We start from the raw sequence: 23,487 nt of genomic DNA on the forward strand, positions 1-23,487 counted from the left end.
ATTCTATTTATTTCTCAAGTTGTTGCTTCCTACAAAGAACTTTGAGATTTTAGTAACCAGGTCCTGCTTCTCATGAGGAAGGTTGCCCGATTAGCAAGGGGAAAAGGGTACAGCTCTCTGGGGATCAATCTTCTCTTACCCAATCATCCCACCTTCTCCCCTGGTGCCTCTGGAGCAGTTTCAAGTCAAGGCTAGGCTGCCAGGGTTCGTTTTTCTCTGTGGAACAGCACAGAGACAAAGGGGAGGGAAGCCTCCTTTGTTCTTGTTTTAAGTCTGGTGAAATTGAGAACCCGGCAGTTTAGTTTCAGCATCCTGAGTCTGAGGAGCAGGAGGAGTAGATTCTCAGCCTTGTGACTCTGGCAAGACAGGTATCTCAGCTTGATGATTCTCGACTGTCTCACTGGGAAACCTGGCTGACCCTGGGTGGGAGCTGTTCTCAAGGCATCATTTGCACCTCTGTGGTCAGAACAGAAAAGGTAACTGTGGTGAGAACAGCAAAGCCTTGGAGATGCTGGGATGAGTTTTTTGTTTTGTGGCCATGTGCTTTTTTTGCATGTGCTGATTATTATTCCACATCAAAAGCAAAGGGAATGTGGCAAGGAGCCCATGGCATTTTATGAAGTGCTCTCAGTGGGTTTTTTCTCTCTTAGTGAAGGTACCAGTAAGGAGAATTGGGTAGGGATTGAGCTAGAGTCTTGGAAAGGGAAAAGTCATTAAATGACCAAGTATACAAGGAGAGAATTCAGAGAAGCAGAGGTAAGACAGGCAATAAATATCAAGAGTTCTATTCTGCAAACCAAGGAAACAAAGGGAAGGCGATGAATGAAAGCTGCAAATAAAAGACAATTAAAAACACTCAAAGGCAATAGGAAGGCATCTAAAATGGAGATAGTAAAGCTGTCCCAGCTGCTCCAATGGTACCATGAAACATTAACCTAATAACAGGTTTCCCCTTTTCCGGTCTGTTTCCATTAGTCCAACCTTTACCTACAAAGTGACTTTACTTTCCAGTTGACTAGCATTCCCAATGATTCCCCATCATCCACAGGATACACTCAAAAGTCCATAGCAGCCCTTCATAAACTGGTCCCAGACTCTATCCCCAACTTCGTCTTTTCCTATTCTCCTCTTTACTCCAGGCACACACGATACATTTTCACAGATTTACACTTGCTCTTCTGCCTTCTTAGATGGCTTTTCTCGTCTTCTACACATAACTAACTCCTACTAATCTTTTGATATCACAAGCTTCTAATACATGCAAAGGATCGTCATATAATTCACCCACTCATCTCAACAAAGCAGTCTCTTGTATCATTTCAGATCACCCCACTCGAACTACCACCTCCTGGTGGTGACTTCATGGCTGACACACACAATGTGACTGAATTCATTTTTCTGGGACTTTCTCCCAATCCGGAGGTGCAGAGAGTCTGCTTTGTGATATTTTTGCTCTTGTACATGGCGATTGTGCTGGGGAATTTCCTCATTGTGCTCACTGTCATGACCAGCAGAAGTCTTGCTTCCCCCATGTACTTCTTCCTCAGTTACCTGTCCTTTGTGGAGATCTGCTACTCCTCTACCACAGCCCCCAAACTTATCTCAGACTTGCTGGCTGAAAAGAAAGCCATATCTCTGTGGGGCTGCATGACACAGGTTCTCTTCATCCACTTCTTTGGTGGCACTGAGATTTTCCTGCTCACTGTGATGGCCTATGACCGCTATGTGGCCATCTGCAAGCCCCTCAATTACACCACCATCATGAACCAGCAAGTGTGTACTGTCTTGGTAGGAATAGCATGGTTGGGGGGCTTTGTGCATTCCTTTGCCCAAGTCCTTCTCATCTTCCACTTGCCCTTTTGTGGCCCCAATGTGATTGACCACTATTTCTGTGACCTGCACCCTCTGCTCAAGCTTGCCTGCTCTGACACCTTTCTCATTGGTCTGTTGATGGTTGCCAATGGGGGAACCGTGTCTGTGATCAGCTTTGTGGTTGTCTTAGCCTCCTATGTGGTTATCTTGCTCCATCTGAGGACTCGAAGCTCTGAGGGGTGGCGAAAGGCCCTCTCCACCTGTGGGTCCCATATTTCTGTGGTAATCTTGTTCTTTGGGCCTCTTATCTTTATCTATGTGAGGGCTTCAACCACTTTATCTGTGGACAAGATGGTTGCTGTGTTCTACACAGTGATCACTCCTCTCCTCAACCCTGTAATCTACTCCCTGAGAAATGCTGAAGTGAAGAAGGCCATGAAGAGGCTATGGATCAAAACAATGAAAGTGGATGAGAAATAGAGACTGAGTATTGGCTCCTTGTGTTTAGAATGATGCAGAGTCTAAATGGAAAACAGGAAGGGCAGAATTGGTTGAAAGAAATAAGTGCACAGTACTTGTTAATTCTAGGGTTATTCTGTCTTTTGTCCGTCTTTAAAAACTTCATTTTAATTGCTTATAAAACTATTCACTAATGAATGTACTAAGTTGACTAGTCATTTTACTGTTGTTAGATGTTCAGATAGTTTCTAATTTTATACTACTATAAATAACACTGTGGTAAATATTCTTGAATAGAAATCCTTAACCTCAGGTGGAGAAGGGGAGAGTGTTGACTCATCATAAGGTTGCCAACCAGTGTCACAAAACTATTTGTGCATTAACTGTTTAAGGAGAAACTAATTTGCTCTGTAATCTTTCACCTAAATCACACACACAAAAAAGAAAGGCCTGATGACCTAGTTCTGGAGAATCACAGCCACTGAAAACCCTGCGGAATCAGTTTTACTCTGAAACACATGGGTGGCCGTGAGTCAGACTGTCTTGAACTGATAGTTTGGTTTTCGTTTTTGTCTTTATTAACTCTTCAGAAATTTGAATGTCATGAAAGACAAAGATTGAAAAACTGTTCCATTTAAAGGAGATTAAAAATAGGTAGTAACTAAAAGCAACGTGTGATTTGGAATTGGATCCTGGACTAGATCAAGGGCATTAGAGGAGCAAAAGGGTCAGTAAATTAGGTAATAGAGATATATCATTGTTAATTTTCTGATTTTGATAATTGTGCTGTATTTAAGCCAGAGAATGCCTTTGGATTTAGGAATTACTCACTGAAGGATCTAGAGGTAAATAGACATCAGGTCAACAGCTTAGCTTAAACATTGCAGAAAAAATTTCTATCTATTGAGAATATGAATGATAAAAATGTGACAAAATACTAACATTTGGGGAATATGGATTAAGAGATACAGAAATTCCTTGTGCTATTATTGCAATATTTTCATAATTTAGACACTGTTTTAAAATAGAAAGTTAAAAACATTTTTGCAAATTATATACATATATCATCATTTAATTTGCATTTCTTCAATTTTTTTCATGAGGATGTTTCTATATTTAACAGGCTATGAATTTCATTTACAACATTTTCAATGTTTAAAGGTTTTACATTTCTATGTAGTAAAATCTATCAGCTTTTTCTTTTTGTTTCCTTCCATTGCTTTTGTGTTTAGAATATCCCATAGCATTAATTACTTTCATAAACTTTTAAAACTAAACAAACCAAAAAAGTACACTTGAAAACTTTCATTCTCTTCCTTTCTCCATTCCTCTTTTCCCCACTCCTGTGCCCCTAACAGATAAACATTTTTCTTAGTTTCCTGTTTTCCTTTCAGAGTTTCCTTAAGCAAATATATGTGTGCATATATATATATATACACAAAATATATGTATATACCCATTTACCTTCACCTTTTACATGAGTGATAGCACACAGTACAAGCAGATAGGAAACTTGTCTTATTTATTTAACAATACTTAAAGATTTTTTTACATTATTATTATTTGTAGTACTCATTGAATGGATATACCATCACCTAATTTTTTTTTTTTAATTAACCAGTCTTCTACTGATAATATATTGGATTTTTCTCAAATAGCACTGCAGTGATTAACCTTGTCTTAAAGACAGTTAAATTTCCAGAAATGGAATTGCTGGATCAAATGTGTGTATTTCTTGCTAATTTGATAAATGTTACCGAATTACCCTTTGCAGTGATTTGTACCAATTTGTGCTCTCATCAGCAATTTTGTCTTTCCTGCAAAATAGAATGTTAAACTCTTTGGATTTTGCTAATCTGGTAGATGAAAAATAGCAGCTTGATATAATTTTAATTTATATTTATTTTATTTCCAGTGAGGTTGAACATCTTTTCATATAGCTAAAGGCCATTTATATTTTCTGTGAACTGTTCCTATCATTTTCCCATATTTGAGTTGTGATTCTTTTTATTATGTTCTAAGAACTAGTCATAGATAAAGATTAATATTTCTGGTACGATTTTTTCCTTGGTTCATCATTCAATCTTTGACTATATTTACAACTTTTTTATTTAAACATATAGATGTTTTTCTTTTTTGGAATTAATTACCGTTATTTTCCTTTATGGCTTCTGGAATATGGCTTACTATGGAATATTTATAAAATGCTTTAATGTCTGATGGGGCTAGTCCTTGCTCAATGCTCTTCATTTTCAAAATTCTACTAGCAATTGTTTTTCCATATGAGCTTTAAATTTAATTTTACTTCACTTCCTATCCCTTCAGCTCCAAAAAAGAGCCTGTTATAATTTTGATTGAAGTTACATTTATAAATTTATTTCAAAAAAATTGACATCTTAATGAGAGGGAGTTTTCCTATGCAGAGCCATGGCATGTATTTCCATTTGTCCCCACGTATTCCATTTGCTCACATCTTTTGTGATTTTCAGTAGTGTTGGAAAGGGTTTCTTTCTTTTCTATGCTCTATTTCATAAGTTTTGAAAATTGATTGATTGATTGTAGTGAACTGATTGTTCTCTGTAAGTATGAAAGCTACTGATTCAACATACTATTTTTTACTGCACATATATACCTTTCAATGCAAATTAGCATATAATGCTCATACAGTAAACTCAGCAAGTCTCCACTCAGCCCTTCAGCATTCTGATGAGCACATTGAATAAAAAGGTTACTCCAAAGCAGATGCAATGTCCATCTTCAGGATCAGCCGACCTTCTATCTGGACCAGCAACAGAACTTTCAGTTGGGATCACAGGACCAAAGGAGCCCTACTTGTAAGAAATCAAGCTTTTATGTTTGATGGTGCTTACTGTAACCTTCTTATTATGGAACATTTCAAATATATGTCAAAGTAGACCGTATAATATTAAAAATCTCTTTTACCCATCACTCACCTTCAACAGTTGTCAGCTCATGTCCAAACTGTTTCATTTATATCCCTGTCAACCTCCTGTTCCCATTACTCATATAATTTTGAATAAAATCTCAGACATCATGCCATTTCATTTTACATGTTTCAAATACATCTCTAAAAGATAACAGCTCTTTTAAATTTAGCCACCATAGTGTTATAACATCTGATGGTGAATCAAACCTAAATAATTATGAAGTGTTCTACTTTGCTTGGATTTTTTTCTTTTAAGTATTCTTTGTATGAAATATTATACCTTCACTTACCATCTCTTTGTGTTGGGATGGTGTATCATTTTCCATTCTTTAACCTTCAACTTTTCTGTATCCATATGCTTTAGGTTAGTTTCTTGTTAACAGCATATGTTCACATTTCTTTTATCCAGTAGACTAATCTTAGTTTATCAATAGGAGCATCTATTACATTTTCATCCAATGTAAGGACAGGTACACTTGCATATAAATCTACAATCTTATCAAACACATTCAATTTGTTCCACCTGTTCTTATCTTCTTTTGATTATTATTTTTTGCTATTCAATTTTTTTTTTCTACTTTTCTTATTTTGGAAGTTATTCATGGTCTTAGTTTCCCATGCGAAGTTATTTTAGAGATTTAAAAAACACATTCTTAATTTATCAGACTCTAATTTTTTTTTTTAATATTGATTAGGATTTTAGTATCTCTGTGATCATCTCAGATTTCACCAATTCTATCTTAACCGTACTTAATGCGCTATTCACATCATTCATTGAGCTCTCAATTTTGAATATTCTTTTTTTCATTTCTGAAATTTGTATTCAGTTGTCTTATATAGCTTTCAGTCCTCTCTTAAAATTCTCAAACTTGTCATCTCTTTAAAATACTTTTTTTTTTAAAGAAAGTAAGTGTATTTTTGAACTCTTGCCTATACGAGAATGTCTTTCTTTTTCTTTTAAGAAATTTATATTCAACAAAGTTTTTCATACGTAAAGCCACATTAATCTGATTTTTCCCTTGCTTTTCTTCAAAAAAAAATTTTTTTTTCCTTCTGGATTATTTTGATTTAAAAAATTGTCAGAAAAAAAAAGACTGAAAATATACACTGTTGAAAATGGTTTAGGGAATCAAGCAATCCCTCAGATATTGGTGTTAGGAGTATAATTTGATGAAAGCCTCTTAGAAAAGCAACTTGACACTCTCTAACTACAAGAATATTTATATACTTTGAACTGGCCTCCACTTATACGTACACGTGTACAAGGATTTTCAGTGCAACAATGCTTATAATAGTAAAAAACCTAGAAAAAATCTAAATATCCGTATATTAAAGACATCTTAAATAAATAATGCTAAATCTATGCATATGAAATAATATGTACACTCAGAAGTAAATAATTAGGCAAATTTCCACATGCTATTTAGAAAGAAAACCAAGGTATAATCTTAAAAGAAAACAAACTAATGCACTAAACTCTGGGTAGCATGTTCCCAGGTGTGTTTGTGTGTGCGCGTGTACTTTTAAAGATATTTGTACATACAAACTCACAGTGGTTTGTATACATATAGAATATTTCATATTTCAGTAAGGACAAGAAAGGTCTCTTACTCAAACTGTAGATTATGACACTCTAAACCAATAAAATATGAAAAAAAACCTACTATCTCCAACTCTGATAAACTGGAATTTTTCAGTATTTGTTCTTCTAAAAAGATTCTCAGTATTTGTAATCTCTAGAGATAAATTATGAGTAACATTGCAAACAGTGGGAATTCCAGAGCACTTAATTTTGCTCATGTGGAACCTGTACATAGACCAAGAGGCAATCATTTGAACAGAGCAAGGGGACATTGGATGATTGAAAATCAAGAAAAGTGTGTGTTAGTGTTTAATATTTTCACCATACTTATTCAATCTGTATCCTCAGCAAATAATCCAAGAAGCTAAACTATATGAAGAAGAATGTGGCATCAGGGTTGCTGGAAGACTTATTAACAGCCTGTGATATGCAGCTGACACAACTTTGCTTGCTGAAATCAAAGAGGATTTGAGGAACTGATTGATGAAGTTCGAAGACTACAGCCTTCAATATGGATTATACCTCAACATAAAGAAAACAAAAATCATCACAACTAGACCAATAAGCAACATCATGATACATGGAGAAAAGATTTACATTTTTCAGTGATTTCATTGTACTTGGAACCAAACTCAATGCCCACTGAAACAGCAGTCTGGAATTCAAATGATGTATTGCATTGGGCAAATGTGCTGCCAAAAAAAAAAAACCTCTTTAAAGTGTTAATAAGCATAGATGCTACCTGACCCAGGCCATGATATTTTCAATCACCTCATACACATGTGAAAGATGAACAATGAATAAGGAATACCAAAGAAGAACGGATGCCTTTGAATAATGGTGTTTGCAAAGAATATTAAATATACCATGGACTGCCAGAAGAACGAACAAGTCTGTCTTGGAACAAACACAGCCAGAGTGCTCCTTGGAAACAAGGATGGTAAGACTTTGTCTTACATACTTTAGACATGTTATAAGAAGGGACCAGTTCCTGGAGAAGAACATCATGCTTGGTAAAGTGGGTCAGGGAAAAAGAGGAAAACCCCCAACAAGATAAATTAACAACACAGTGGCTGCAACAATGGGCTCGAATATAATGACCGTGAGGATGGCACAGGACCAGGCAGTATTTCATTCTGTTGTACATAGGGTGGTTATGAGTCAGAACAGGCTCAATGACACCTAACAACAACAAAGACTTTTTATTTGAACATTATACTTTCCAGGAGTAATATGGAAGAAGAAGAATCTACCTCCTTTTCTATTTTTTTAATTGTGCTTTAGGTGCAAATTTACATAACAAATTAGTTTTTCATTAAACAATTAAAACACATATTGTTTGTGACATTGGTTGCCAACTCCACGACATGTCAACATTCTCCGTTTCTTGACCTTGGATTCCCCATTTCCAACCATCCAGCTTTCCTGTCCCCTTCTGGTTTCTTATCCATGCCCCTGGGCTGGTGTGCCCATTTAATCTCCTATACATGATTTAACGACATATGTCATTATTTGTTTTATAGGCCTTTCTAACCTTTGGCTAAAGGGTAAACTTCAGCAGTGACTTCAGTACTGAGTCAAAAAGTTGTCCAGGGGCCATACTCTCAGGTTTTCTCCAGTCTACTTAGTGTTTTTCCTTCCTCACCCCTCCTCTCCCTTGTAACTATCTTTCTGTATGTAAACCTGTCTTGGTCATCTGGTGCTGCTATAACAGAAATACCACAAGTGGATGGCTTTAACAAAGAGAAATTTTTTCATTCACAGTCTAGGAGGCTAGAAGTATGAATTCAGGGTGCCAGCTCCAGGGGAAGGCTTTCTCTCTCTGTTGGCTCTGAGGGAAGGTCCTTGTCATCAATCGTCTCTGGCCAAGGAGATTCTCAGTGCAGGAACCTTGAGTCCCAAGGACATGCTGAGCTCCTGGCACTGCTTTCTTGGTGGTATCAGGTTCCCCCTTCCAGCTCACTTCTCTTTCATTTTATCTCTTGTGAGATAAAAGGTCATGCAGGCCATGCCACAGGGAAACTCCCCTTATATTGGATCAGGGATGTGACCTGAGTAAGGATGCTGCATCCCACCCTAATCTTCTTTAACATAACCCAATCTTGCCTTATTAACCACAGGCAGAGATTAGGGTTTACAACACATAGGAAAGTTATATCAATCACAAAATGGAGGACAAACACAAAATACTGGGAATCATGACCTAACCAAGTGACACATATTTTTGGAGGACAAGATTCAATCCATAACAAAACCTTTCCATAAGTTTTTGTAACAATGATCTCATACAATATTTGTCCTTTTGCACTGGCTTAATTCACTCAGCATAATGCCTTCCAGAATCATCCATGTTGTGAGATATTTCCTAGACTCATCATTGTTCTTTTAGGCTGCACAGTATTCCATTGTGTGTATGTGCCATAGTTTCTTTACCCATTCATCTATTGATGAGCACTTAGGTGGTTTCCATCTTTTTGCTTTTGTGAATAATGCTGCAATGAACATTGTGTGCATATATCTATTTCTGTAATGGCTCTTATTTCTCTAGGATATATTCCTAGGAGTGGGATTGCTGGATCCTATGGTATTTCTAGCTTTTTAAGGAAACATCACATTGTTTTCCAAAATGGTTGTACCATTTTGCATTCCCACCAAGAGTGCGTAAGAGTTCGAATCTCCCCACAACCTCTCTGACATTTTTTATTTTCTGTTTTTTTTTTTTTTTTTAGTGCCAGTAATGTTTGGGTGAGATGGTATCTTATTGTAGTTTTGATTTGCAATTCTCTAATGGCTAGTGATCTTGAGCATTTCCTCATGTGTCTGTTAGCCACCTGAATGTCTTCTTCAGTGAAGTGTCTGTTCATTTCCTTTGCCCATTATTAATTAGATTATTGATCTAAGATTTCAGAGATTAGGCTTTTGTCAGATTTGTCATAGCGAAAAAAATTTTCCCAGTCTGTAGATTCTCTTTTTACTCTTTTGGTGAAGTCTTTTGATGAGCTTAAGTGTTTAATTTTTAGAAGAACCCAGTTATCTAGCTAATCCTCTGATGTTTGTATATTATTAATTATGGTTTGTATCCTACTTATGCATACATTAGGGCTCCTAGCATTGACTCTATTTTTCTTCCGTGGTCTTTATAGTTTTTGGTTTTATATTTAGGCCTTTGAACTATTTTGAGTTAGTTTTTGTTTATGGTGTAAGGTAAGCATCCTGTTTCATTTTTTTACAAATGGACATTCATTTTTCCAGCAATATTTGTCTTTACCCCATTTAATGGACTTTGGGCCTTTGTCAAAGATCAGGTGACCATGGGTGAATGGATTTACATCTGGGTTCTCAATTCAGTTCCAGCATGAAATAAACAAAACTACAATAAATAAATGAAGAAAATAATTCCTGAATGTCTCAGAAACAGCAGACAATATCAAAACATATAAAAACACAAGACAGGATGGCTCCAGTAAGCGACCAACATAAAACACCAGATGATTTCCTGGTAGAAGAAAAGGCACTGGAACTACCTGATAAGGAGTTCAAAAGTCTAATATTCAAGGCTTTCCAACAGGTTAGGAAAGAGATCAAGAAAAACACAGACAAAACTAAGGAAAAAATAGACAAAATCATGGAAAATACAGACAAAATCAGGGAAAACACAGACAAAGCAATAGAAGAATTCAGGAAAATAATGCAAGAAGAAAATGTGAAAACAGAAATGGTACAAAAACAACAATTAGAAATACAAAAGATAAACAATGAGATTTGAGAAAAAGACAACACAATAGAATATTTTAAAAGCAAATTTGAAACAAAGAAAGACAGTTTCAGCAAAATTCGAGACAAATTCTTGGATACCACTTTGTTTGAGGTACAATAAGAGAAAGGAATAAAGAAAACCTAAGAACTTTGTGAGATACAATCAAAGGCAAAAATCTGGTGTGACTGGAGTATAAATTTGCCTAATTTTTACTTCTGAATATATATATTATTTCATATATGGATGGGTTTAGCATTATTTACTTAACAGGTCTTTAATATATAGATATTTAGTTTTTTCTAGGTTTTTACTATTATAAGCATTGTTGCACTGAAAATTCTTCTACACACATACATATAGAGTGGAGGCCAGTTCAAAACACATAAATATTTCTGTAGTTAGAGAGTGTCAAATTGCTTTTCTAACAGGTTTTCATCAAATTACACTCCTCACACCAATATCTGAGGAAATGCTTGATTCCCTAAGCCATTTTCAACAGTGTATATTTACAGTCTTTTCTTTTTTTCCTGAGAATTTTTTTAATCAAAATAATCCAGAACAAAAGGCAGGGGGGAAATCAGATTACTCTAATGTGACTTTACATATGAAAAATTTTGTTGAATATAAATTTCTTAAAAGAAAAAGAAAGGCATTCTCACATAGGCAAGAGTTCAAAAATACACTTACTTTCTTTAAAAAAAAAAAAAGAACTTTAAAGAAATGACAAGTTTGAGAATTTCAAGAGGGGACTGAAAGCTATGTAAGACAATTGAATACAAATTTCAGACAGAAATGAAAAAATGCAATATTCAAAATTGAGAGCTCAATGAATGATTTGAATAGCACATTAGATATGGGTGAAGAAAGAATCAGTGAAATCTGAAATGATCACAGAGTCTAAAATCCTAACCAATATTAGACTTTGATAAATTAAGGATGCATATTTTAAATCTCTAAAATTACTTCTTATGGAAAATTAAGATAATAAATAACTTCCAAACTAAGAAAAGTAGAAAATAAAGAGAATAACAAAAAATAATCAAAAGAAGAAAAGAACAGGTGAAATAAATTGAATGTGTTTGATAAGATTGTAGATTTATATGCAAATATGCCAGCCCTTATATTCAATAAAAATAGATTAGATACTCATATTAGTAAAACATTAGTCTACTGGATAAAAGAAAACATATACTGTTAACAAGAGACTCAACTGAAGTATATGGTTACAGAAAAGTTGAAGGTTAATGAATGGAAAAAGGTATACCACCCCAACACAAAGAGATAATAAGTGAAGCTATAATATTTAAATATAATATATTTAAAGTAAAAAAAAAATACAAGCAAAGTAGAATACTTCATAATTATATAGGCTTGATTCACCGTCAGATGTTATAATGCTATGGCTACTAAATTTTAAAAGAGCTGTTATTTTTCCAAGATACATTCTGAAACCTTTACAAATGAAATGGCATGATGGCTGAGATTGTATTCAAAATTATATGAGTAATGGGAACAGGGAGTTGACAGGGATATAAGTGAAACAATTTGACCATGAGCTGACAACTGTTGAAGGCAAGTGATGGGTAAAAGGGATTTTTAACCTTATACTGTCTACTTTGACGTGAATTTGAAATGTCCCATAATAAGGTTACAATAAGCATCTATCAAACATAACAGCCTGGTTTCTTTCAAGTACGGCTTCATTTGGCCCTATGATCCCAGTTGGAAATTCCGTTGCCTGATCCAAATAGAACGTTGGCTGATCCTGAAGATGAACATTGCCTCTGCTTCAGAGTAAGCTTTTTATGCAATGTGCTCATCAGAATGCTCAAGGATGGAGTGGTGACTTGCTGAGTCTACTGTATGACAGTAGTATGCCAATTTGCATTGAAAGGTATACATGTGCAGCAAAAAAATAATATGTTGGATTGGTAGCTTTCACACTTACAGAGAACAATCAGTTCACTACAATCAATCAATAAACAAATTTTTAAAACAAATGAAATAGATAAAGCATATAAAAGGAAGAAAGAAACCTTTTAAAACACTACTGAAAAACACAAAAGAAATAAACAAATAAAAATGCATACCATGGCTCTGCATACGAAGACTACTTATAAAAATGCCAATTTTTTCTAAATAAATTTATAAATGTAAGGTGACTTCAATCAAAATTATAAGTTTTTTTTTCTTTTTTTTTGGAGGTGGAATAGGAAGAGAAGTGAAATTAAATTTAAAGCTCATATGGAAAAAAAAACTGCCAGGAAAATTTTGAAAATAAGAGCAATGAAAAGAGGCTAGCCCTACTAGACATTAAAGCATTTCATAAAGCTGCCATAATAAGAAATAGTGTGGTTCTGGCTATTCCAGAAGCTATAAAGGAAAACAACAATAACAAACCACAAAAAAGCAAAAATTTCTGCACGTCAGAGGCCGGAGGGTGGGAGGATGGGAGAGGGGTATTTACTAACTAGATAGTAGATAAAAATGACTTTAGGTGAAGGGAAAGACAACACACAATACAGGGGAGGTCAGCACAACCGGACTAAACCGAAAGCAAAGAAGTTTCCTGAATAAACTGAATGCTTCGAAGGCCAGCGTAGCAGGGGCAGAGGTTTGGGGACTATGGTTTCAGGGGACATCTAAGTTAATTGGCATAATAAAATCTATTAAGAAAACATTCTGCATCCCACTTTGAAATGTGGCATCTGGGGCCTTAAAAGCTAGCAAGTGGCCATCTCAGATGCATCAATGAGTCTCAACCCACCTGGATCAAAGAAGACTGAAGAACTCCAAGGACATAAGGTAATTACGAGCCCAAGAGACAGAAAGGACCACATGAACCAGAGACTACATCATCCTGAGACCAGAAGAACTAGATGGTACCCGGCTACAACCAGTGACTACCCTGACAGGGAACACAACAGAGAACCCCTAAGGGAGCAGGAGAACAGTGGGATGCAGACCCCAAATTCTCATAAAAAGACCAGACTTAATGGTCTGACTGAGACTGGAAGGACCCCAGTGGTCATGGCCCCCAGACCTTCTGTTGGCCCAGGACAGGAACCATTTCTGAAGCCAACTCGTTGGACATGGATTGGACTGGACAATGGGTTGGAAAGGGATGCTGATGAGGGGTGAGCTTCTTGGATCAGGTGGACACTTGAGACTATGTTGGCATCACCTACCTGGAGGGGAGATGAGAAGGTAGAGGGAGTTAGAAGCTGGCAAAATGGACATGAAAAGAGAGAGTGGAAGGAGGGAGTGGGCTGTCTCATTGGGGAGAGAGTAATTGGGAGTGTGTAGCAAGGTGTGTATAAGTTTTTATGTGAGAGACTGACTTGATTTGTAAACTTTCACTTAAAGCACAACAAAAATTATAAAAAAAAATTTCTGTATGTCAAAAAAAATCATAAAGTCAAACATCAAATGACAAACCAAAGAAAAAACCATACCAGAAATATTAATCTTTATCTATGAATAGTTCTTAGAAAATGATAAAAAGAATCATAACCCAAATATGGGAAAATGATAGGAACAGACAGTTCACAGAAAATACAAATAGCCTTTAGCTATATGAAAAGATGTTCAACCTCACTGGAAATAAAAGAAATGTAAATTATATTGAGCTGCCATTTTTCATCTATCAGATGAGCAAAAACCCAAAAGTCTAACATTCCATTTTGCAGGAAAGACAAAATTGGTGATGGGAGCACAAATTGGTACAATCGCTACAAATTGCAATTTGGTAATATCTATCAAATTACAAGGAATACACACACTTAATCCAGCAATTCCACAAGGTTAATCACTGTAGTACTATTCAAGAAAAATCCAATATATTATCAGTAGAAGGCTGGTTAATTAAAGGATGATATATCCATTCATTGAGTACCACAAACCTGCAAATAATAATAATAATGTAGAAAAACCTTCAAGATACATTGTTAAATAAGGAAAGTTTCATATCTCCTTATACTGTATGCTATCACTCATGTAAAAGATGGAGATAAATGGGAATATATATTTTGTATATCTATATATATATAAACTTATATTTGCTTACAGAGACTTTGAAAGGAAAATAGAAAACTAAGAAAAATGTTTACCTGGCAGTGACAGGGAAGAGGGGAAAGGAGGAATGGAGAAAGGAAGGGAATGAAACTTTTCACATGTACCTTTTCAGTTTCCTGGTTTTTTTTTTTTTTTTTTTTTACATCTTATGAAAGCAGCTAAAGGTACTAAAAAAAAAAAGAAAACCATTGCCATGGAGTCAATTCTGACTCATAACGACCCTACAGGATAGAGTAGAACTGCCCCATAGGGTTTCCAAGGAGTGGCTGGTGGATTCAAACTACCCACCTTTTGGTTAGTAGCCAAGCTGTGAGCAACTGAGCCAACAAGGCTCCAATGGGTGGTGTTAAATTGATTCTCAGAAAGGTTGTAACAATTCAACTTTCCTGTTAGAGTGCTCTTGACAGAATGGGAAACTGTAATTAAACATTTCTTTTTTTTTTTATTTTATGACAAGTAGAATATTTACCTGTCAAAGTATCTTCCCAATTCAACCATACCTGTTGATTCTGGTTCATGGAGACCCATATGTTGCAGAGTAAAACTGCAGTCCACACGGTTTTCAAGGCTGTGATCTTTTTTGGAATCAGATCATCAGGGCTTTCTCTGTGGCACTCCTGGATGGGTACAAACCACCAACCTTTTGGTTAATAGTTGACCAGTTAACTGTTTGTGTCACCCAGGGACTCTATAGTATCTCCCCACAAGGGAAATAAGTAACTACAATGGAGGAACTTGGAAGACACAACTTTAAACAATTGCTCAAAGTTGTAATGGGACACTAGTAATGGCAAAAATTGACATCCTGTGCCTCCTAATATAACGTACCAGAGAAGCACACAATATCACTTCTGTGGTATTGCTGCCAAACATACATAACCTGAGTCTAATCTATAAAACATGAGGCAAACCCAAAGGGAAGCATATTTTACAAAATTACTGTCCGTAAACTTGGTTACTAACTGAAAGGTTAGCAGTTCGAACCCACTCAGAGGCACCTCATAAGAAAGGCCTGGTTATGTACTTCTGGGGGATCACAGCCATTGAAAACCCTAAGGAGTCAGTTTTACTCTGAAACACATGGGTTGCCGTGAGTCGGAATCTGTTCGACTGGCAATTAGTTTGGTTTTCTTTTTTTACTCCTTGGAAGTGTGAGGGTCATGACAGACAAAGAAAGATTGAAAAACTGTTCCAGATTAAAAATATATAATAACTAAAAGCAACATGTGATTTGGGATTGGGTCCTGGACTAGATCAAGGGCATTAGTGGAGCAAAAGGTCTATAGAATGGATAATAGAGATGTATCATTGTTAATTTCTTGATTTTGATAGTCATACTGTACTTATGCCAGAGAACGTCTCCGGTTTTAGGAATTACTCACTGAAGGGTCTAGAGGTAAAGAGGCATCATGTCGACAGCTTAGCTTAAGCACTGTAGAAAAGAATTCTGTCTATTGAGAGTATGAATGATAAGAAAAATGTGGCAAAATGCTAACATTTGGGGAATATGGTTTAAAAGTATACAGAAATTCCTTATGCTATTATTGCAGTATTTTTGTAACTTAGAAATTATTTTAAAATAGAAAGTTAAAAATATTTTGCAAATTTTGTATACATCTTATTGCTTTCCATTTTTTTTCATGAGGGTGTTGTTTCATGTTTAACTGGCTTTGAATCTTATTTACGACATTTTTGGTGTTTAAAGGCTTTACATTTCTATGTAGTAAAATCTACCAGCTTTCTCCTTTGTTTTTTTTGTTTGTTTGTTTGTTTGTTTTATTGCTCTTGTTTTTAGAATATCCTATGGGGCTGTGGTTAAGAGTTCCACGCTAAGCAAGAGGTCAGCCGTTCCAATCCACCAGCTGCTCCTGGGAAACCCTATGGGGCAGTCCTACTCTGTCCTATAGAGTGGCTATGGGTGGGAATCAACCTGACTGCAACAGGTTTGGGGTTGTTTGTTTGTTTGTTTGTTTGTTTGTTTGTTTGTTTGTTTGTTTTGATATCAGATTCTTTATACCCTTTAACGCAGAAAATTCACTGTAGGAAGTGAGGCTAAAAGAAAATGAAAAGTACAGTTAAAAGATTTCAATCATATTTACCACAGTGCTATTTATAAAACCAAAAAAAACTCACGTCATCTAGCCAATTCTGACTCATAGCAACTCTGTAGGACAAAGTAGAACTGCCACCCATAGGGTTTCCAAAGCCGTAACCTTTACAGAAGCAGCCTGCCACATCTTTCTCCCCAGAGTATATGGTACGTTCCAAATGCTGACCTTTCTATTAGCAGCCCAGTGCTTAACAACTGCACCACCAGGGCTCCTTAGCATTATACATAGTTGTACAAAATTAAAAACTACCTAAACATTGAACAACAGAAAAGTAACTAATTAACTTACAGTACATCCATAAGTGAATATATTTTATAAGCAATTAAAATGAAGTTTTTTAATATTGACAAAAGATAGAATAACCCTAGCACTAACAAGTACTGTGTACTTATTTTTTTCAACACATTCTGCCCTTTCCAAGTTTTCCATTAACTAAGCATTGTTCTAAACCCAGGAGCCAATATTCACTCTCTATTTCTCATCCACATTTATTGCCCTGATCCACAGCCTCTTCATAGCCTTCCTCACTTCAGCATTCCTCAGGGAGTAGATGATAGGGTTGAGGAGAGGAGTGATCACTGTGTAGAACACAGCAACCATCTTGTCCACAGACAGAGTGGTAGAAGGCCTCAGATAGATGAAGATGCAGGGCCCAAAGAACAAGATTACCACAGTAATATGGGACCCACAGGTGGAGAGGGCCTTTCGCCGTCCCTCAGAGCTTCGAGTCCTCAGATGGAGCAAGATAACCACATAGGAGGCTAAGACAACCACAAAGCTGATCACAGACAGGGTCCCCCCATTGGCAACCATCAACAGACCAATGAGAAAGGTGTCAGAGCAGGCAAGCTTGAGCAGAGGAAGCAGGTCACAGAAGAAGTGGTCAATCACACTGGGGCCACAGAAGGGCAAGTGGAAGATGAGAAGGACTTGGGCAAAGGAATGCACAAAACTGCCCACCGATGCCATTCCCACCAAGACAGCACACACTTGCTGGTTCATGATGGTAGTGTAGTTGAGGGGCTTGCAGATGGCCACATAGCGGTCATAGGCCATCACAGTGAGCAGGAAAATCTCAGTGCCACCAAAAAAGTGGATGAAGAAAACCTGTGTCATGCAGCCCCACAGAGATATGGCTTTCTTTTCAGCCAGCAAGTCTGAGATAAGTTTGGGGGCTGTGGTAGAAGAGTAGCAGATCTCCATGAAGGACAAGCAACTGAGGAAGAAGTACATGGGGGAAGCAAGACTTCTGCTGGTCATGACAGTGAGCACAATGAGGAAATTCCCCAGCACAATCGCCGTGTACAAGAATAAAAATATCACAAAGCAAACTCTCTGCACCTCCAGATTGGGAGAAAGTCCCAGAAAAATGAATTCAGTCACATTGTGTGTGTCAGCCATGAAGTCACCACCAGGAGGTGGTAGTTTGAGTGGAGTGATCTGAAAAGATACAAAATAAGAGACTCCTTGGTTGAGATCAGTGGGTGAATTTTATAATGATCCTTTGCATGTATTAGAAGCTTGTGATATCAAAAGATTAGTAGGCGTTAGTTATGTGTAGAAAATGAGAAAAGCCATCTAAGAAGGCAGAAGAGCAAGTGCAAATCTGTGAAAATGTACCATGTGTGCCTGGAGTAAAGAGGAGAATAGGAAAAGATGAAGTTGGAGACAGAGTCTGGGACCAGTTTATGAAGGGTCGCTATGGACTTTCGAGTATATCCTGTGGATGATGGGGAATCATTGGGAATGCTAGTCAGCTGGAAAGTAAAATCTCTTTGTAAGTAAAGGTTGGACTAATGGAAACAGACCAGAAAAGGGGAAACCTGTTAGTAGGTTAATGCTTCATGGTACCATGTGGGGCAAAAAGGACAGTGTTACTATCTCCATTTTAGATGTCTTCCTATCGCCTTTGAAGGTTTTTAATTGTCTTTTACCTGCAGCTTCCAGTCATCACCTTCCCTTTGATTCCTTGGTTTGCATGCTAGCATTCTTGATATTCATTCTCCCCTCTTACATCTGCTTCTTCTCCTAATTCTCTCCTTCTACACTTGGCCACTTGATGACTTTTGCGTTTCCAAGAGTCTAGCTCAAACCCTACACAATTCTTCTTACTGGTACCTTCATTTCCTCCATATATATGCCCCTCAGTAGCATCAAAGGTCCAAACCACCCCTCCTGTGCCCACTCTTGTCCTGCCACGTCTTTCACCACAGCTCAGCCTTCCAGACACCTTAGGGCATCACCATGACTGTTCACTGACTGATTTGCAGACCATCCTGTCCATGCTGGACTCAAGGAGGCTTGTCCAACGTGGCTGAGGTTGTGTATGCTAGCACAACTGTTTGTACAGTGACTCCAGGCAGACCTCAGACCAGGACCCAGATGACTTCCACTCATACCACAAACTTCTTCCCTCAGTGTCTGAGACAGGCTTAGATGATTAAGCACCATGAGGCAGAAGGAAATCACTGCTAGAGTTTATTATTACAGAGATGAAGAGAGAGGTCAGAGAACAGCCCTAGACTCCCAGGTCAACAGGGAAAATTTATGAAGAAGTCATTGATGGAAGAAAGCACTGCTCGGAGTCTGGACTCCTGGGTTCACATCCAGGATTCTTCAGGTAATATCTATTTGATATCTAAAAAGTTATTTAACCTCTCAGAGCTACAGAGTCCTCACTGTAAGATAAAGATAATAACATATACCTCACAGGTAGAGGTCCTAAATCCTACTCCCAGCCCCAACCCAGGTGTTAGTCTCCCAGCCTCCATACTGTCTTGGATTCCTCTCAGAGCTAGGAAATCCATCTTCCCAATCCACAGGCCCCTATAATCAATACCTCCTCTTCTCTCAGGGCATTTTGGAATCACAGCACTTACCACACTGAATTATTATAGTTTTATGTGGTCATCTGTCCCACTGAACTGTGAAATTCCTCAGGGCAGAGATATATCTTACCACCCCACCATCTACTGAAGTGTCTGCCACAATATCGTTCAGATAATGTAGATAAGGAGGCCCTCGGTTGTGCAAGCACTTAATGCTTTCGGCTGCTAACCAAAAGTCTGGAGGTTTGAGTCCACCCAGAAGCTCCTCAGAAGGAGGGCTTGTCAACCTACTACTGAAAAATCAGTCATTAAAAACTCTATGGAGCACAGCACTACTCTGACACACACAGGGTGGCCATGAGTCAGAATCAACTTGGCAAGAGGTAAAGTAGATAAAATGAATGACTTAGTGGATAACCATTGGATATATATCTTCCCTAGCCTTCTTAGGGAAACCCTGGTGCCATAGTGGTTAAGTGCTACGGCTGTTAACCAAGAGGTTGGCAGTTCAAATCCGCCAAGCGCTCCTTGGAAACTCTATGGGGCAGTTCAACTCTGTCCTTCCTATAGGGTCTCTATGAGTTTGAATCGACTCGCCAGCAGTGGGTTTGGTTTTTGCTTTTTTGGGGCGGGGGGGTTAGCCATCTTAGCACAGTACTATGTACATTGTAGATATTCATTAAATATTGAAGGAACAAAGCCCCCCCCCCACCGGAAACAAGAATGCGTCTTCTCCAGTCCTGAACCCAGGGGCCTAGCACTAAGCTTTCGTCCACAAGGAACTCAGTCAAAGACTGGATCAACGTGAAAGCACTTTGGAAAATGCCATGTGTTCCTTGCCACATTCCTTTTTCTTTCAAAGTGGAATAATCACCACATGCAAAAGAAGTACATGGTCACAAGACAAAAATCTCATCCCAGAGCCTCCATGGTTTTGCTGTTCTCACCACAGTTACCTTTTCTGTTCTGACCACAGAGGTGCAAATGATGCCTTGAGAACAGCTCTCACCCAGGTTCACCCAGGTTTCCCAGTGAGCTAATCCAGAGCCATCAAACTGAGATACCTGTCTTGCCAGAGTCACAAGGCTGAGAATCTGCTCCCCTTGTAGCCTCAGAGTCAGAATGTTGAAACTAAGTCACTGGGGTTTCAGTTCCACCTGATTTAAGACAAGAGCAAAGGAGACTTCCCTCCCCTTTGTCTCTGTGCTGTTCCACAGAGAAAAACGAACTCTGGCAGCTTAGCCTTGACTTGAAATTGCTCCAGAGACACCTGGGGAGAAGGTCGGATATTGGGTGAGAGAAAGTTGGCCCCCAGAGAGCTGTACCCTTTTCCCCTTGCTAATCAGGCAACCCTCCTCATGAGAAGCAGGACCTGATTACTAATATCTCAAACTTCCTTGTAGGACACAACAACTTCAGAAATAAATAGAGTATATGAACAAATTAGATTAACCCAATGTTCACAGGGCACTTACTCTGTATGGGACTCTATTCTTTTCAGAGATTAATTAGATGTAACTCGTCCTTGTCATGAACTTCCTCATGTGGCTTTATATGAAATGACACTACTCAAAAGGGTGAGTGCAAGGAATAGAGACCTCAAGTGTCAGGAAACCAAAATAGTACTTCTCTTTGCTTTTGGTGTCCACAAGGGTATAAATCGGTAGTTCTCAACTGGGTGGGATTTGCCCCCAGGAGATATAGGGGAATGTCGGGAGATGTTTTCAGTTTGTCACAACCTGACCTGAGGTGAGAAAGAGGAGATGAGCGAGGGCGCAGGTGTTATTGGCATCTAGAGGGCAGGGATGCTGCAAAACATCCAACAAGGCACAGGGCAGCCCCCAAAGCAAAGAATTTTCTGACCCAAAATGTCAGTAGTGCTACCGTTGAGATGCCCTGTATAGATGAAACAAAATTCACCCTGAATTGGTAATTAGTGAAACTGGATGTTGAGTACATGGGAGTTCGTTGCACTGCTCTGACCACATCTGTGTATGTTTGAAATTTTCCATAATGAAATGTTTTTTAAATGTCATAAGAGCTCTTTGTAAAATGCAACATGCTGTACACCATTTTTACTAAAAAAAAAATGTTGATTCAACCTTGATGAGAATTATAATTGAATCAAGATTGCCACAAGTGTCAATTAATGACTAATAGGAAATTTTTTATGAAAGATTTCATAAGATAGAAGTTTCACCCAATTGCTTTTAAGAATGTGAAAGCTGAATTAACCATTAGCTTTGTATAGAAATACACAAAGAAGTTTAGCAAATATTCACATAAAAGCTCCAAAAATTTAAGTTAAACCTAAATTTATTCTGCAACATATCATCATGAAGTTGAGTTTCTATGAAAGTCTGTCATCTAGTCTTTTTTTATATTGAAATATTTGATAAAGAAACATAAAGTTGATTCTATGACTGTTTGTTATAGAAAAACAGCTTCTGCTAAAATATTGTGGTAGAAAACAGTACTTATTCACCTAAACTTATAAATTAGGTTTGTCAGTCTGGCTGAGACTGGAGGGACCCTGACAGTCATAGTCCTCAGGCCCTCTGATAGCCCAAGATTGGAAATACTCCCGAAACCAACTCTACAAACAGGGATTGGCCTGACCTATGAAATAGACAATGATGCTGGTGAGGAGTGAACTTCATGACTCAAGTAGACACATGAGACTATGCAGATGACTCCTGTCTGGTGGCAAAATGAGAAGGCAGAGGGGGACAGGAGCTAGTTGAATGGACATGGGGTATAAAGGGTGGAGAGGAGGAATGTGCTGTCTCATTAAGGGGAGAGCAGCTGGGAGTGCACCGCGGGGCGTGTATGGCTTTTTGTATGAGAGACTGACTTGATTTGTAAACTTTCACCTAAAGCACAATAAATAAATAAGGTTTGGTGGAAAAGGTTGATTTTATTTTCCTAACTAACCCATGAGGATTAACCCATTGAATATGACTTCTCTTGTCTAGTTCTAATTAACTTCCACCACAATAAAAGCTGTGCAGATTTTTTAAATTAAGTTGTGAAAATTTACCTAGCAAGTAAAATAAATGACCCTATCAATTTATGCTTTTAAAAAATGGGAACATAGAAGAATGTTTATAGAAGCTTTTATTAATAATAGCCATAATCAGGAATCAACCCAAATGTCCATCAACAAGAATGGATTAAATAAATTTGGTATATTCATAAAATGGAATACTACTCAGCAAATAAAAGGAACAAACTCCTGGAACTTGCAAGATAAATGAATCTCAAAAACATTAATTCGAGCGAAAGAAGCCACACAAAAGAGTACATGCTTTATGATTCATTTATATGAGTTGATGAACAGGCTAAATCTGTGAAGACAGAAATTAGATCAGTGGTTGCCTGTGGGGAGTGGGGATTACATGGAAGGGGTCATGAGAGAAGTTTCCAGAGTGATAGAAATGTTTTGTGTTTGGGTTGGGATGCTGTTACATGGGCATATAAATTGTCAAAACTCATCAGACTGTGCATGAGTATGGTCTGTAAAAGGAGGTAAAATTTACCTCCATTAAAAAATAAACCCTAGCTGGAATGAGGAGCCACCATGGGAGAGGCATCTGTCCTGGGAGTCAGACTGCCTGAACTCGTGCCCAGGCTCTGGGACGTAGATCGCTGGTATTCCTCAACGTTGGTTTCTCCTTCTCCCTCCCATAGTAAGAGGACTCCCAGATGCTTATCTGGACTCATGCCTGAATAGAAAACTCATTGAAAGAGAGAAATAAACATATATAAAATCCTGGATATTGATTATTTTCAAGAAAAGTGAAACTCAAGATGAACAAAAATCCCTCCACAGGCAAAGCTTATTGCAAGTCTCAGTGAAACCAAGTGCTATAAAATTTATAAAGGGTTAATTAATAGAAACACATTTTTGGTGCATC

At 37.6% G+C, this 23,487-nt stretch overlaps 2 protein-coding genes across 2 annotated transcripts; one reads left to right on the plus strand and one right to left on the minus strand.

Moving 5' to 3' along the window:
* Positions 1-347: 347 nt before the first annotated feature.
* LOC100669856 (olfactory receptor 4X2-like) lies at positions 348-3,811 on the plus strand. The gene has a single exon (XM_003412233.3). The coding sequence runs from the start codon at positions 1,363-1,365 to the stop codon at positions 2,290-2,292; it is 930 nt and encodes a 309-aa protein (XP_003412281.2). The 5' UTR covers positions 348-1,362; the 3' UTR covers positions 2,293-3,811.
* Positions 3,812-16,656: 12,845 nt separating this feature from the next.
* LOC100670146 (olfactory receptor 4X2-like) lies at positions 16,657-18,383 on the minus strand. The gene has a single exon (XM_003412234.4). It carries the CDS (start codon positions 18,141-18,143, stop codon positions 17,214-17,216), a length of 930 nt encoding a protein of 309 aa, XP_003412282.2. The 5' UTR covers positions 18,144-18,383; the 3' UTR covers positions 16,657-17,213.
* Between the last annotated feature and the right edge of the window lie 5,104 nt (positions 18,384-23,487).

The sequence above is a fragment of the Loxodonta africana genome, chromosome 7 (genome assembly GCF_030014295.1).
Source record: "Loxodonta africana isolate mLoxAfr1 chromosome 7, mLoxAfr1.hap2, whole genome shotgun sequence".
NCBI lineage: Eukaryota > Metazoa > Chordata > Mammalia > Proboscidea > Elephantidae > Loxodonta > Loxodonta africana.